This window comes from Panthera uncia (genome assembly GCF_023721935.1).
Source record: "Panthera uncia isolate 11264 chromosome C1 unlocalized genomic scaffold, Puncia_PCG_1.0 HiC_scaffold_4, whole genome shotgun sequence".
Taxonomy (NCBI): Eukaryota; Metazoa; Chordata; class Mammalia; order Carnivora; family Felidae; genus Panthera; species Panthera uncia.
Window position 1 is genome coordinate 18,319,997 of NW_026057585.1, and position 14,318 is coordinate 18,334,314.

At 32.4% G+C, this 14,318-nt stretch overlaps 1 protein-coding gene across 2 annotated transcripts in view; it reads left to right on the plus strand.

Moving 5' to 3' along the window:
* COL11A1 (collagen type XI alpha 1 chain) overlaps nt 1-14,318 on the plus strand; it is a 218,620-nt gene that overhangs the window by 88,386 nt on the left and 115,916 nt on the right. For both annotated transcript variants that reach the window (XM_049616699.1, XM_049616700.1), the window contains 7 exons: nt 729-791; nt 2,297-2,338; nt 3,308-3,370; nt 4,040-4,114; nt 5,706-5,789; nt 7,953-8,009; nt 11,543-11,596. In XM_049616699.1, the coding sequence (XP_049472656.1) occupies nt 729-791; nt 2,297-2,338; nt 3,308-3,370; nt 4,040-4,114; nt 5,706-5,789; nt 7,953-8,009; nt 11,543-11,596 (438 nt within the window). The remainder of the gene's footprint in view (nt 1-728; nt 792-2,296; nt 2,339-3,307; nt 3,371-4,039; nt 4,115-5,705; nt 5,790-7,952; nt 8,010-11,542; nt 11,597-14,318) is intronic.

Below are 14,318 nucleotides of genomic sequence, written 5' to 3' on the forward strand. Positions count from 1 at the left end.
TTTGGAGTATTTTCACATTTATCTTGATGTCTTTTCAGGTTTAAGATACAAGTTGTGTTTTTATGTAGATTTTGGATATTTATCACTACTAGGACACCTTGATAGATTCTTCCACATGGGAATCTACAGCAGTTGTATCTCTGCCTCCACTACCAGAGTCTTCATTTGAAAGTATAATCGTGAATAGAATTGTATCCGAATTGTATTATCATTGATAAGATTAAAATAGTCATTATTATTTGGGATAGTAAGTCTAATTTCTGAATTTTAGACTCTTTTATTTTTTAATTTTTAAAAATATTTTCTGGTGATGTTCAGTAGAGGTACCATATTTATTATTATTTTTTGTTTTTACCTTTGACCCCCTTCACCCATTTCTTCCACCCCTTACCCCCCACCTTTATTTTGTTAAATTCATTTTGATGATACTTGCTGCTTAGTGCCTTGGAATGATAATTGAGGTCTACAGATGTCTTTAACTTTCTATAATATGTCTTTAAGAAACAATTGTTTAATCTCATTCAAGATTTGTATTAATGTTTATCATGCTTTCCTTTTTATATTTTCAGTATCAAAACTTTTAATAGGTTTCTATTTTTAAAACACGTTTTAATAGGTTGTTTTTAAATGCACTTAGATGATTAAATTTTCTTAAAAAAAAAACCCCAAAAAACCTTAAGTGGTCTTATTTACTTAAAGACAGGCTGCTTGAATTTTTCACTCAACAGATAAATGGCCACGGTGCATATGGAGAGAAAGGACAGAAAGGAGAACCAGCAGTAGTTGAACCTGTAAGTACTGTTGTGAATACATTGTAAAGGTTGGTAACAATGATTTAATTCATATTATGAGCCATCATCATCTTAAGTTATTATATGTTTATATAAATTAGTATATAAATTATTACATATATTATATATGTTTATAATATATAGCATATATATTATAAAAACTCTGATGTCCAAATATTTAAAATTTGCCACAAAGAAGTGTTAGTGAGGTCATTTCTGGCAAGTAACACTTCAATCAGCCAAAAAATATAGATACATGAATTTTGGAATTTGAAAGTAACTGAAATTGTCTAGTCTAATTCTCTCATTTTACTCAACGAAGGAACCTGAGACCTAGAGAGTTTAAATAACTTTGCTGAGGTTCAAATGTTGGTGGTTGAGATATAACTAGACATTAGCTTTTCTAACTTCCTTCAATTTCTTTAACTTCGCATTATCAGAAATATATTATTTGACGTAGATACTTGTTTCATATCCAGATAACATCATGTAACAATATGAAAATATTCTTTTTAAAATCCACTTCCCGTTCTTCCATTGAAGAAAATGTGTAATTCACTCCAAAAGTGATTTTAAAATTCATATTAATGTTCTCACTACTCAAGATATTGGTAAAAAGCAATCCTACTGGAAAGCAATTTTACTATTGTTGTCCCTAATCAGCAACTCAGGAAAACTGTTACATTAGAAGTAAAGAAAATATGCTTAACTGTTTGCCTCAAGATCATGAAAATCCATTTCAGAAATTGCAAGGACATACACATTGAAAAACTGGGTAGAAGGAAAGTTATAGGTTAAAAAGATATGGCTCTAAGGAGATTAGTGGCTATCTACTGTATTACTCCAAAATCTGATAAATCATGCCATATATTCATCAAAGAATTTTCAGATATTTTTCAGAATGAATTTGCCCTTATTACAAAAAATTACAATCATGTTTTTAAGTGATAAAATAATTTCTGGAAGTAGAATCATAAACATTGTGGAATGAGTTTTTTTATCCTGAGATAGTACTCTATTCTCTTATCTATTTAGGAGCTTATCTCATGTTTATGCCCGATTCTTTTGCTTGGACTTTTTTCCCTTTTCCCTGAATGAAAGTGCTTAGATGCCACCTAACTTCCATACTTTGATTCAAACTGTAAATAGTTATTAAATCCTGGCTTTGTGTCAGGCATTATTCTGGGTGCCAGGGAGAACTTGGTCAAACGTCTTTGTTTTGTCCTTCTAGGGAGAACTTAGCATATTTTCCTTTTAGTATTACTTTTCTGAATATTTATTCCTTTTCTAATTAGTTCACAGATTCTCTGAGGACAAGGGCTATGTTTCCTATCATTTTAAATTCCCTCCCTTCCCCATAGAAAACTGTTTATAATTGATTTTATATGGTAGAAATAGAGAATTTACTTTTTAAAATGCAATGATGTACTTTGTTAGAGCTGCTTAGACGAGAGGTTACAGGTTACATTTCCCTAGAAATGAATCTCTATCTTGTTTTATTATAGGGTATGCTTATTGAAGGACCACCAGGGCCTGCAGGACCTGCGGTATGTAAATGTGTTGAGATTATTTTCATCTTGATTTTTTAAATAATCAGATATAACATTTCTATTACATTATTGAATTTATATATTTTATACTAATTTGAGTATTGAATTATAGAGGCAAACATTTTTTTCAGAGGGCCTGATGGCCTTAAATTGCTTTCTGATTTGGCTATCCAAATGTTATTCTTTTGAGAGCAGTGGAATTAAATTTTGTTTAATTTCTTTTGGAGGGGGCTTCAATATCTCTGCATCCTCTAACCTCATTTTCAACTTTCTATCTGAAAGTTATGATAGTGAAAAAAAATTCTTGTTTCCATTAAAGAGGTAAAGATATATCTCAATAGATGGAGTTGAGAATTCTAAGTAGACAGTAGCAGCCTTATCTGTACTTCCAAATGGAGTGATTATCAGCTTCCATTGTCACTTCCTAGGAAGGCTCATGTTGCTCAGTGTGTCTTTATTCTCAGATAGTTGTACTGATCTGACAGAAATCTCTATCTTTTGTGGAATTAAATTCTTGTCATCTGAAATGAATATGTTATACTGATACCTTTAAATACTTTTTATCCAGAAAATGTAAAAATGCCTCCAGGCTAAATGATTTCTACATTTCAACTTTGTTATCACATTTTTGAGGTCTAATTGTCTGAATGTACCATTTGTTCATTAAGAACTGGGAACCAACTTCTACTTCAGTGACTTTGTATTGGTGTGTTCTCCTTTCTTGTATTTCCTTGGAATATTTACCTGTACCCTGAGAGCAGCTTCATAGAGGAAGAGTTAAGCTAGCTACAGAGTGGTTCCTATGTATTGTCTTTTTATAGGAAGATAAATAGGGAAATTGATTGGAAGACCAGTGTATATTTATGAAATATAAAATGAGCTTTTCTTGGATTTTGGTAGGATGAATTTGCCTGAATGATAATGAGATCAGGAATCTGACTCAGATCATGGTTTGTTTCTCTATAGGGTCTTATGGGTCCCCCAGGTCTACAAGGCCCCACTGGACCCCCTGGTGACCCTGGAGAGAGGGTAAGTGAAGGGACTCTTTATAACAAAAGAATATAACATAAATCAAAATCATTAAAATATATTTCACAAGTTAAGCATGTTATCTTTCTCATGAGAGAGGAGGAAGCCTGTGAACTCAATGTGCAACATTTTGGTTAAATTTTCTAACTATAATTTTAGAAGTGAGGATAAAGAATGTGCACTTATCTATGTTATAATTAATAAGAAAACTTTTATTTTCAATAAATTGCAATGCTGAGATAAACCTGTTACATTAGATTCAGTTATTTAATCTGAATTGAAACCCGTTTTCCACAAACTGTGATGACTATTTAGTTGGGTTCTGATAAACTGAGTTAATAAGCCTGAATTCTAATTTGAAGAGCATGTCATGGATAACATGGTGGAATAGGCCATTTGTGTTAAGTCTGTACAAACTCTTCTTGTAAAACCCCTTCCCTTTTTTTCCTCCATCCTTGAATAGCCAATAACTTCGTGCATGATTAAAATCCTGTGAAAGTAGGGAAATGAAAAACAACCCTTTCTAGGTATACTTACTAAAAGGAGATTAACCAACAAAGGAGGGACAAATGCAAATTAGTTAATGTAGACTAATGTTATTAAAGGTTATTCTGTTTCTAATAAATTTGTTTTAATTTATTTATTAATTTTGCTGATTTACTTTCCTAGGGCCCCCCAGGACGTCCTGGCTTACCAGGGGCTGATGGTCTACCTGGTCCTCCTGGGACCATGTTAATGTTACCGGTATGTTTTCTTTTTTTAATGCTGTAAAGATGATTTAACATTTCATCATCTTATTGCTGAAAAACATTGTTGAACTGTATTACAGAGCAATTAACTAAAAACCATTGTATGTGGTAGAGATATTTGAAATCATGCAGCCTTTAGAAATTCTAGAAAATTTTATTAAAACAAAATTCTAGTAAACATCAATCTCTGTGTTAGAGCAAAGGTTTCATTATTTCATTAGGCTTTTTTTTTTTTTTTTTTTTTTTTTTTTTTGAGACAGAGAGGGCTCAAGTGAGTGAGGGGCAGAGAGAGAGGGAGAAAGAAAATCCCATGAGGGGCAGAGAAAGAGTGAGAGAGAGATAGAGAGGAAGAGAAAGAGAAGTACGGGGCTTAAGCTCACCAGAAGTGGGGCTCCAGCTAAGTCAATGTGGGACTCGAACTCATGAACTGTGAGATCATGACCTGAGGCTGTCAGATGCTTAACCAACTGAGCCACCCAGGCGCCCTTCACTGTTTGATTAGACTTTGACAACAAAGCTTACAGGTTGCTCTTCGTATTTCCAGTCATGTGCTTTATCCTGAGTCGTATGATTAACATACATTTCATGTGATACTTAACATAATATTAATATGCTATTTATCACCATAGATACAATAGTTGATACTTTTAAGAGAAGATATATCTGTAGGGTCATTATTCATTGCTCAAAAATTGTTTGACCATAAGATTGCTTTTTAAAATTGACCTTGTTCTCTGGGGGGAAAAGTGTGATTTATTTGTTTAAATGTAATAAAATTTCAAGTAATAATCATGTAGAGTAAGAAATTGACTCATGCTGCATTTGGAATTAAATTTAAGAAAGCTTTAGAATTTTAGAATTTTATGGAAGGATACAGGGAGGGTGAGTTTCTTATTATAATTATTTGAGAAACAGTAAACAAATGAGTATATCTCAAGGAAGATTTCCTCCGTGTTCATACAGATTCTAGAAGTTTTGCTCAACAAAATAACAATTGATCTATAAACACCAATGAACTGAACACACTTGGACTTTTTACAAATGAGTGAATAGAAATGGGTAGCATTTGTGCAGGTAAAATATATGGTGACTTATTTCAGATTTTTTCAAAGATTATGGAATATAAAATTGGAAGTCTTGGGGCACCTGGGTGGTTCAGTCAGTTAAGCATCGACTTTGGCTCAGGTCATGATCTCAGGGTTGGTGTGTTCGACCCCCCGCATCAGGCTCTGTGCTGACAACTCAGAGCCTGGAGCCTGCTTCAGATTCTGTGTCTCCCTCTTTCTCTGCCCCTCCCCCGCACACACTCTGTGTCTCTCTCTTTCTCAAAAATAAATAAACATTAAAATGAATGAATGAGTGAATGAATGAAAATTGGAAGTCTCTTTTCTATAAATGGTAAAACATGGTCTAGGGAACTTGTGATATGGGCAGGAGAATCCCCCAAAAAATCTAGGTATCTTGATTCATAATAAAGTTATCTTGTACTTTTATAAAACCACACCATTTTCAGTAAGCAGTTTTTTATATAGTAATTAAGGCACCTATTTGAAAATGGCTAATTTTGAGCTTCTTTATTTTCTTAGTTTCGTTATGGTGGCGATGGTTCCAAAGGACCAACCATCTCTGCTCAGGAAGCTCAGGCACAGGCGATTCTTCAGCAGGCTCGGGTAAGAAGGAATAAACATGTATTCCTATAAACTGATATATGTCAGATTGTGTGTGTATGCACATGTGTGCATGCTTGTGTGTGTGTGTGTGTGTGTGTGTGTGTGTGTGTGTGTGTGTGTCTGCACCTGGAGGATGCTACTATTATAAACAAAACACTTCTGAAAAGTGCATTGAATTTTAGCTATAAAAATTGCTAAGATTATATCTATTTTTCCAGTGGGAATATTTTCTTTAATTGAATACTAAAATTAAATGATTGACCCTGGCAGCATTGCCATATATAATTCTGGCAATAACACACAAACAATAACACACATTTTTCTAAAATTTTTTCAGAGTACTGATGGATTTATACCTAGCACTTTTTCACATACAGTTTTTCTCTGCTAAGACAGAATTTGATGATTAAAAAAAAGTAAGAGAAGAAGGTTTGAAATAATTTTTTCCTCCTAATCTCCTAAATTATTCAGGATATCCTGAACAAGCCAGCAAATTAAGTTTTTTAAGCATTATCATATAGGAAAGAATCCTTCAAATATGTATTTAAGTTCTAATTGTTATAATCTATAGTGTTTTTGCAAAATCCATTTAGTTTATAGATCCTTCATTAGCTGAAAGCTTCCACTGTCTCTATCTTATACAGATTTTATACATGAGGAAATCTTATCTTATACATGTCTTATACATAAGGAAATTTAAATAATGGACAAGGAAAGAGTTGAAAGTCATATAATACTTTTATTTGTAGTAGGGGTTTTGGTTTTTTTAAGGAAAAAGGAAATAAATGGCTCACATTTGGTATGGATACAATTACCCACTTTCTAAGTGCTATAAATCATTTCTGTGATAACTTTGTATAAGTTTATGAATATATAAAATTTATCATTTGTGTATTTTATACACATATAGTTTTATTGTGTATGTGTATAAAATATCTGAAAACATAAGTGAAGGTTGCAATTCACTCTCATATTTATTTATATATTTACTAAATCTATTAATCTGCAAAGATTCCATTATTTGATTATATCCTGTATAAAGACAGAAAACTTTAAGTGTTTTTTGACCTTGGCATAACACATCCCTAAAAATATTTAAAATAATTTGCTAATGATTCCTACAATTCATCTTATAATTTATATTACTTTCAACAAACTTAAGGTAATTATTTGAGCTTAAATGTTTTATGAGGCCATTAAATTCCTCCTTTTATTAGTCCTTTTATCCTACTTGTAAATAGGTAGCAAGCATTATAATTCCCATTTTTCAGATATTTAATCTCAAGGATTAAGAAGTATATTGTCAAAAATCTCATGGTGAGTCAGTAGTGGAACCTTGGAGATCCTAATGTTTTTATCTTGTGCACTTTTCTAATATGATTTTACATATTGTTTCTATTACAGTATTATTTTTGATATCTGTTTTGATAATCTAAATATTCATCTTTTGGAATCACTAATATTCAAAAATAGCTCACCATACTAATTTAACATCTATTAAATATTTATCCTTTGTACTCCACTTGTTCCAGCTTTTCAAATATGCTAATTTCACATTTCTAATATTCAGTATCAATAGTGCATGTGATCAATCTATCATGCCTATGATTATACAAAATGAATGTGTTTTTCTTGTAATGTTAAATTTGAGATTTGTTAAAAAGAAGTGTATGAGCATATTTTCTGATCAATTTTGCTTGCTATCTGGCTTTAATTGTCAATAGTTTTTCCTAAATATTGCTAGAAACTTTTTATTTCAAGCACCTCAAATTGTTCATCTCTAAAAGGATTTTCGATGATAATTGTGCCAACATGTTTAAGAGAAGTCTATATGTTATTGTGAAGTATGCTTCAGAGTAGAAAAATTACAGAATATTAGATTTCTTGTACTGAAATCTATTTTAACTTTATTATTGAATAAATCATAATAGTATATGGTACAAGATTGTATACAAGCTATAACAGTTGAGAGCAAATCTGCTAGATCATTTGTCATTCTAGAAGCTTGTAATTCTTCAGTTATCAGGCACTCTTTCTAGCATGTAGCTAATATACCTTTGTTTATTACCTGTTACTTACAGGTAGCTTGTGCAAATGAATATTGTGGTTTACTATTCTTGTCCAAAAAGGGCGTCCCTGAGTTTGATATACTTTATTTTCTAGATTGCTCTGAGAGGTCCACCTGGCCCAATGGGTCTAACTGGAAGACCGGGTCCTGTGGTAGGTTACTCAATAAGATAATGTGTGTTTAAATTTACATAGTAGTATTTCCTTGTGCAACTTTGGCCAAGCATTGTTCATATTTCTAGCTGATAAAAATAGGATATGCATATCTACCTATGCTTGATTTTGTTCCTCTTTTTAAAGTCTATTTCAATTTAGTCCTCAGTAAGTTTTGATAAAAAAAAGTTTCAATGAAGAATTTTCAAATCAAATAAATACAGTGAAAAAAACAATTGAGTCACGTGTCTATTAATTTTTGAAGTATAATTATAATTTATTTGCATAACATTCCAAGTTATTAAAATTCAGTTTTACATTAAATTATTGAGACTTGATTTTATGTTAAATAGAATTTTCATTAAAAAAGAAAAAAGTATTTGAAGTCAGTTAAATTATTCCATAATTTGGGAAGCAAGCAGGATACTTGGCTTAAACTTCAGTTTGCCTTCCCTATTCCACAAAGTACTTCAGATATTAGAGAAATTAATTTGTCTTCTGGAGACTCTTGGAAAATGAGTGTTTTATTTTTCCATACAAGCTTGCTAACAAGCTAATATTTTCCAAGTGGTTTTTAATATAAAAAATCTTCAAATATTTTGAAACTTTTACCAAATGTTGAGCAGTGTAGCAATTCACAAAAAACACAAAGGTTCTTTTCAAGTCATGTTTTTCCTTAAGGGAAAAGAAGACTGCATGAGTCAAACCTTGCTTCTGATTGATCTTACAATTAATTAAATAAATAATTTCTCTCTTAAATATTTATTTTTCTATATAAAGAGCTATTCCTCCTGTTCTTTCATATGATTTTATATGCTTTCAGTATGTTTTATTGAAATAATGGTATTTATAGAAATTATTACTATGAACATTAAAATCTTAACATGTGATTTACTTAGTAGACACAGCAAAATAATTTTATTCAAGTTTACATCAAGTGAATAGTCTTCTAATTATTTAGTTTGTTTTACTGATCTTATTAGAGTGATAAATAGTTTTCTTCATGTATTTTATTCAAAGGTTTGTTAATGTAGTTTACATAAACTATGGTAATCTTAATTCAGTCTTAAAATTTGTACATCTTATATATTTTGAAGGGGCATACACTCAATCATATGGGCTCATGTAGAACATATGTTCTGGCAAAGTAATAAACATGGAAGATTCTATGTTACTTAACAAAGGAAGAAATGAAGTTAATACTTCATTGTTAGTGATAACTCAAATTTACGACTAAGGAAAGTCAGCAGTATGCAAATGTTTTATAAATCTGCGGCAGAAGAATTATCTATATATTTTATTTAAAAAAAAAAGCTCCTGGGCCCTTAACTTGAGATTCTGATGATAAAGGTTCAGGGTTCAAAGTGACAAACTATATTTTTAATGAGTGCACCAGGCAGATTCTTACAGTCAAGCATGTTTGGGAAATACTGCCATATGTTACATAATTTAAAAATATCAGTCAAGGATCTCTAAAACTGCATTTTCCAAAGGAATTTTCCTATGTATCATCCTGACAAGCATAAGCTCAGCAGATCTGTAGAGGGTCAGGGCAGTGATGAGCAGAAGCAGTGAAAGCATTTTCATTAACAGTTCCTGTTTTCACCACCCCTTTGAGGGTCAGCCATTCCCAGTTTGTTGGCAGAAAGGAAACATTGGCAACCATGTACACATTCTTAGTGTCAAACATCGGATACAAGACTAATTAATTTTACTACCTAAGCCTTTGTTGTGGAAAGTGTTAGCTTCCTTAAATATTAAAGGTAGGTATTGAGAGAAAAACATCATATTGTTTCTTTTCAGTTTTCTCCTCTATTATCCTTTGCTCCAAAGCATCAAATCACTAGAGACTGTCAAATTCTAGAGTCTTAAAGTATTTTATATAAAAGAAACAGAGTCAGGGCGCTTGGGTGGCTCAGTCAGCTAGTCATCCGACTTCGGCTCAGGTCATGATCTCACCACTTGCGAGTTCAAGTCCCACGCTGGGCCAGATCTGTGCTGACAGCTCAGACCCTGGAGCCTGCTTCAGATTCTGTCTCTCTCTCTCTCTCTCTGCTCCTCCCCCACTCATCCTGTCTCTCTCTGTCTCTCAAAAATAAAATAAAACATTTAAAAAAAATTTTTAAAAAGAAACAGAGTCTACATCACTATATTAAGATACAAACATATGCATTCTTCCAATGAAAAATTCTTAATTCAATTGTTTTTTTCAATTGCTTTTCTAGACAAATGGAGGCTTATAAATATGCAAGAAACATAGAAAATATTGTGGTTATTTTCGAATTCTGTTACTGTCAATTATTGCATGATAATTTTTAGAGTGTTTAGACAAAGTAATTATAATTTGTTGAGTAGGTAGTCCTTATATAGAGAGAATATAATGCAATAAATTAATTAAAAACAAATTGACTATCCTATAATTGTGTTCAACTCATTGATTCATAATCTGATTTAATATAGAATCCCAGGTTTTCTCTTGAAAAAACTTAGTTGCAAGAATTCTTAATTAGGAACTTGAAAGCTATTATTCTATAATTTTTAAGATTAGAATATTCCTGTTATTTGACTTTTTTGTATTTTTTAGGAGTCAGATTAATAGTTATTTTACTTTGGAGCCACCAGGAGGCTCTAGATAGCTAACATTTTCAGACTAAGCACAATTTTGATCTTTTTGTATGATGATTCAATGCACTATTATTTGAATATGTATTGATTTAAATAAATCAGAAACTTCTTAAACACCTAAAATATACTTCTTCAGTACAAAGTAACTATTATCACCACGTTTAATTTTAATGTCCTAAAGCTTTTTAGGGGAATAGACAGTCTGGTATTTATTTTTAAAACCCACAACACTTTTATAAATTGATTTTATATTTTTTCCAGTTAATGTGCTAGGTTTTTGTTGCACTTTTTGAGTTATGTATACATTTGTAAGAAGTTTTTGTCATAAAGACTTATTCTTCTGGGAAATAAACAAACCATTTTGGGAAAAAATGCTTTGACGTTATTTCAGGACAATTATAATGATGGTGGTAGCATCTGTTCTTGACATTTTATTGCTATAGAATTCAGTGTCTGAGAAATTTCTGAGTATAAAAGCAATAACATTTCACCAAGTCCTGGCTGTATAAATGGATTCAGCACATACCTGATTCAGTAAAAATGTGTTGCCTCTGTACTGCATCACAGCTTAATAATAAATAATGCCTTGTGTATTATCATAAGTACTTGATGGTACACACATTAAAGAAAATTTCAATGTGATTTCTCATGAAATTGGCTTCTGTGTAATTATGTGTAAAATGGAGACTTAAAATGCAGCTTTCACACTGAATACATTCAAAATCTGAGAAAAGATGTATTTCAATGAAAAGACTTAAAATTTTATTGTATTAATTAATAAAATTATACTAATTTGATGAAATATATGTGGAACAGTGTTTAACCATTTCATGTGAAAATGTTAGGATGAAATTGGTTAGGGAATTATTGCTCAATTAAATTATTATATCCTTACTTTTTCTCTGCAGGGGGGGCCTGGTTCATCTGGTGCCAAAGGTGAGAGTGGTGACCCAGGTCCTCAGGTAAAAAAACTAATGTATTTCACTTATCTTATTTTTGACTTCATTTTATCCAGTAGGATAATTGAAGTATCTGCCATCTGTTTTATGAGTAAAGAAATTACTTACATTACTTTTAAGTTCACATCACCTCCTTTAATTGAAAAATCCCTAGTGGCCAGTTGACTGCCAATAACTTGATTAATTTAAACAATATTAAAAGAAGATAATAAGCTGGGATGGGAAAGGCTTGATAGTAATAGGCCTTCAGAATCTTAAACTGGCTTGAGATTGTACAGAGCAGAGAATTACTGCAGTTGTACTACTTAGAGGCCCTGTCTCAAACCCACGATATTTTCTGTGGAAAGTGAACCTAGCATATACTTTCAGAAACAATATTTAACATACTTAAAAGAAGCTAACTTCAAACCTTTTGTAGAACTGAGGAAATTATGAGAATTGAAAACATCTGAGCTGAAATTTCAAAAACAGATCTTAGGTTATATTACATGATACCAAGTTAAAAGTATTATCTTTCCTTTAATGATAATAAGTAGAAACATTCAATATAAGCACATTAGGAAGTATACTCATTCTAGAAAACAGAAAAACAAAATGTGACATTTTAAAAATACATTTATTTTTATCTTTATTTTTTAAATGTTTATTTGTTTTTGGAGGAGAGAGAGAATGCGAGCGGGGGAGGGGCAGAGAGAGTGGGAGACACAGAATCCAAAGCAGACTCCAGGCTCTGAGCTGTCAGCACAGAGCCCAGCAGGAGGCTTGAAATCAGGAGCTGTGAGATCATGACCTGAGTCAAAGTCAGATGCTTAACTGAGTGAGCCACCCAGGTGCCCCCCAAGTACATTTATTTTTAAATGAAAATACTTCTACTTTTTTTTTTTTTTTTTACATTTGTTTATTTATTTTGGAGAGACAGAGAGAGACACAGCATGAGCAGGGGAGGGGCAGAGGGAGAAGGAAACAGAATCTGAAGCAGGCTTCAGGCTCTGAGCTGTTAGCACAGAGCCCAACGCTGAGCTTGAACTCATGAACCATGAGATCATGACCTGAGCTGAAGTAGGACACTTAACTGATTGAGTCACCTAGGTGCCCTAAATGAAAATATTTCTTGATATACTCAATAAATAGAAATTCAGATTGCGCTGAAGGAACTCTCAAGTGGCCGTCCACTAATTATTTTTCTTTTCCTTAAAATTACTTTTATTTTGGGGGACACCTGGGTGGCTCAGTCGGTTGAATGTCTGACTTCAGCTCAGGTCATGATCTCACTGTTCCAAGCCCCATGTCGGGCTCTGTGCTGACAGCTCAGAGCCTGCAGTCTGCTTTGGATTCTGTGTCTCCTTCTCTTTGCCCCTCCCCAGCTTGCACTCTGTCTCTGTCTCTCAAAAATAAATAAATGTAAAAAAATCTTTTTTAATAAAATTAATTTTATTTTTAAAATATTACAAGGTGAAAATGAATTTCAACACCAGTGTATATTCATTGTAACCACTACCATAATCATCAGGAGAGAGAACGGCTCAATAACCTAAATAATTTCTTGGAGCCAACACTTAATGATCACATCTCCCTCCTCCACCCTTAATACCTGACAGTCACTGATCTTTTCTTTATTACTACACTTTTATCTTTTCAAGAATACTGTACAAATGAAATCATGCATTATGTAACCTTTGAAGACTGGCTTCTTTCATTTACCATGGTACCTTTGAGATTCATCACAGTTGATAAGTGCATCAATAGTTCATTCTTTTTTGTTGCTGAGTGTTATTCGTTTATATGGTTACACCACAATTTGTTTTGGAATTAGAAAAAAATCAAAGAAAATTGAGAAGGATATTTGGGTCATTCAGAACATGGCAGCCTTCTATTTCATGCTTGGTTAATATTGCCAGAGGGGTATGGAAAGCATTGGAACTTAACTGAGAATTGCATAAAAATACTGAAGTGTCACTATATGAAAGTCTAGGGAGCTTAATCTTTTGCAAAATTTGTAAATTTTTCATCAAATTTACCCCTTTATAAAATAGTTGAATCTGAAAACATTTTGCAGTAGTTTTTGTGGCTTTTGTGGCTTTCCTTGACTCAAGTCCAGAGAGATACAATATCAAGTGAAGAAGGATCATTTTCATTAAAAACTAAGATTTGTCCTGTTAGTATTGCCCTTTGCTTTCCAGCTGAGATATAGGGTAGAGTCATTTCACAACAATAATTTTCTTAGAAAGGTATATTCTTTTAAACTCCAATTATTAGATAACCTTAATTTCATATTTCTATAACCAACATTTTACAAGGATGATAAAAAATATTTGTAATTTCAAATGTGTGTTACATTTGCTACCACACTCATCATATGCATAGTGTTTAAATTAACTTTAAAAAGGATATAAAGGCCTATATAATGTTTACTCTAGAACTACATTTGATCTATTATTAAATGTGTAATTTTATTTTTTTAAAAAAATTTTTTTTAACGTTTATTTATTTTTGAGACAGAGAGAGACAGAGCATGAACAGGGGAGGGGCAGAGAGAGAGGGAGACACAGAATCTGAAACAGGCTCCAGGCTCTGAGCTGTCAGCACAGAGCCCGACGCGGGGCTCGAACTCACAGATGGCGAGATCATGACCTGAGCCGAAGTCGGATGCTCAACCGACTGAGCCACCCAGGCGCCCCAATGTGTAATTTTATTTTGAAAAACATGTAGATCAATCCCCACAAAA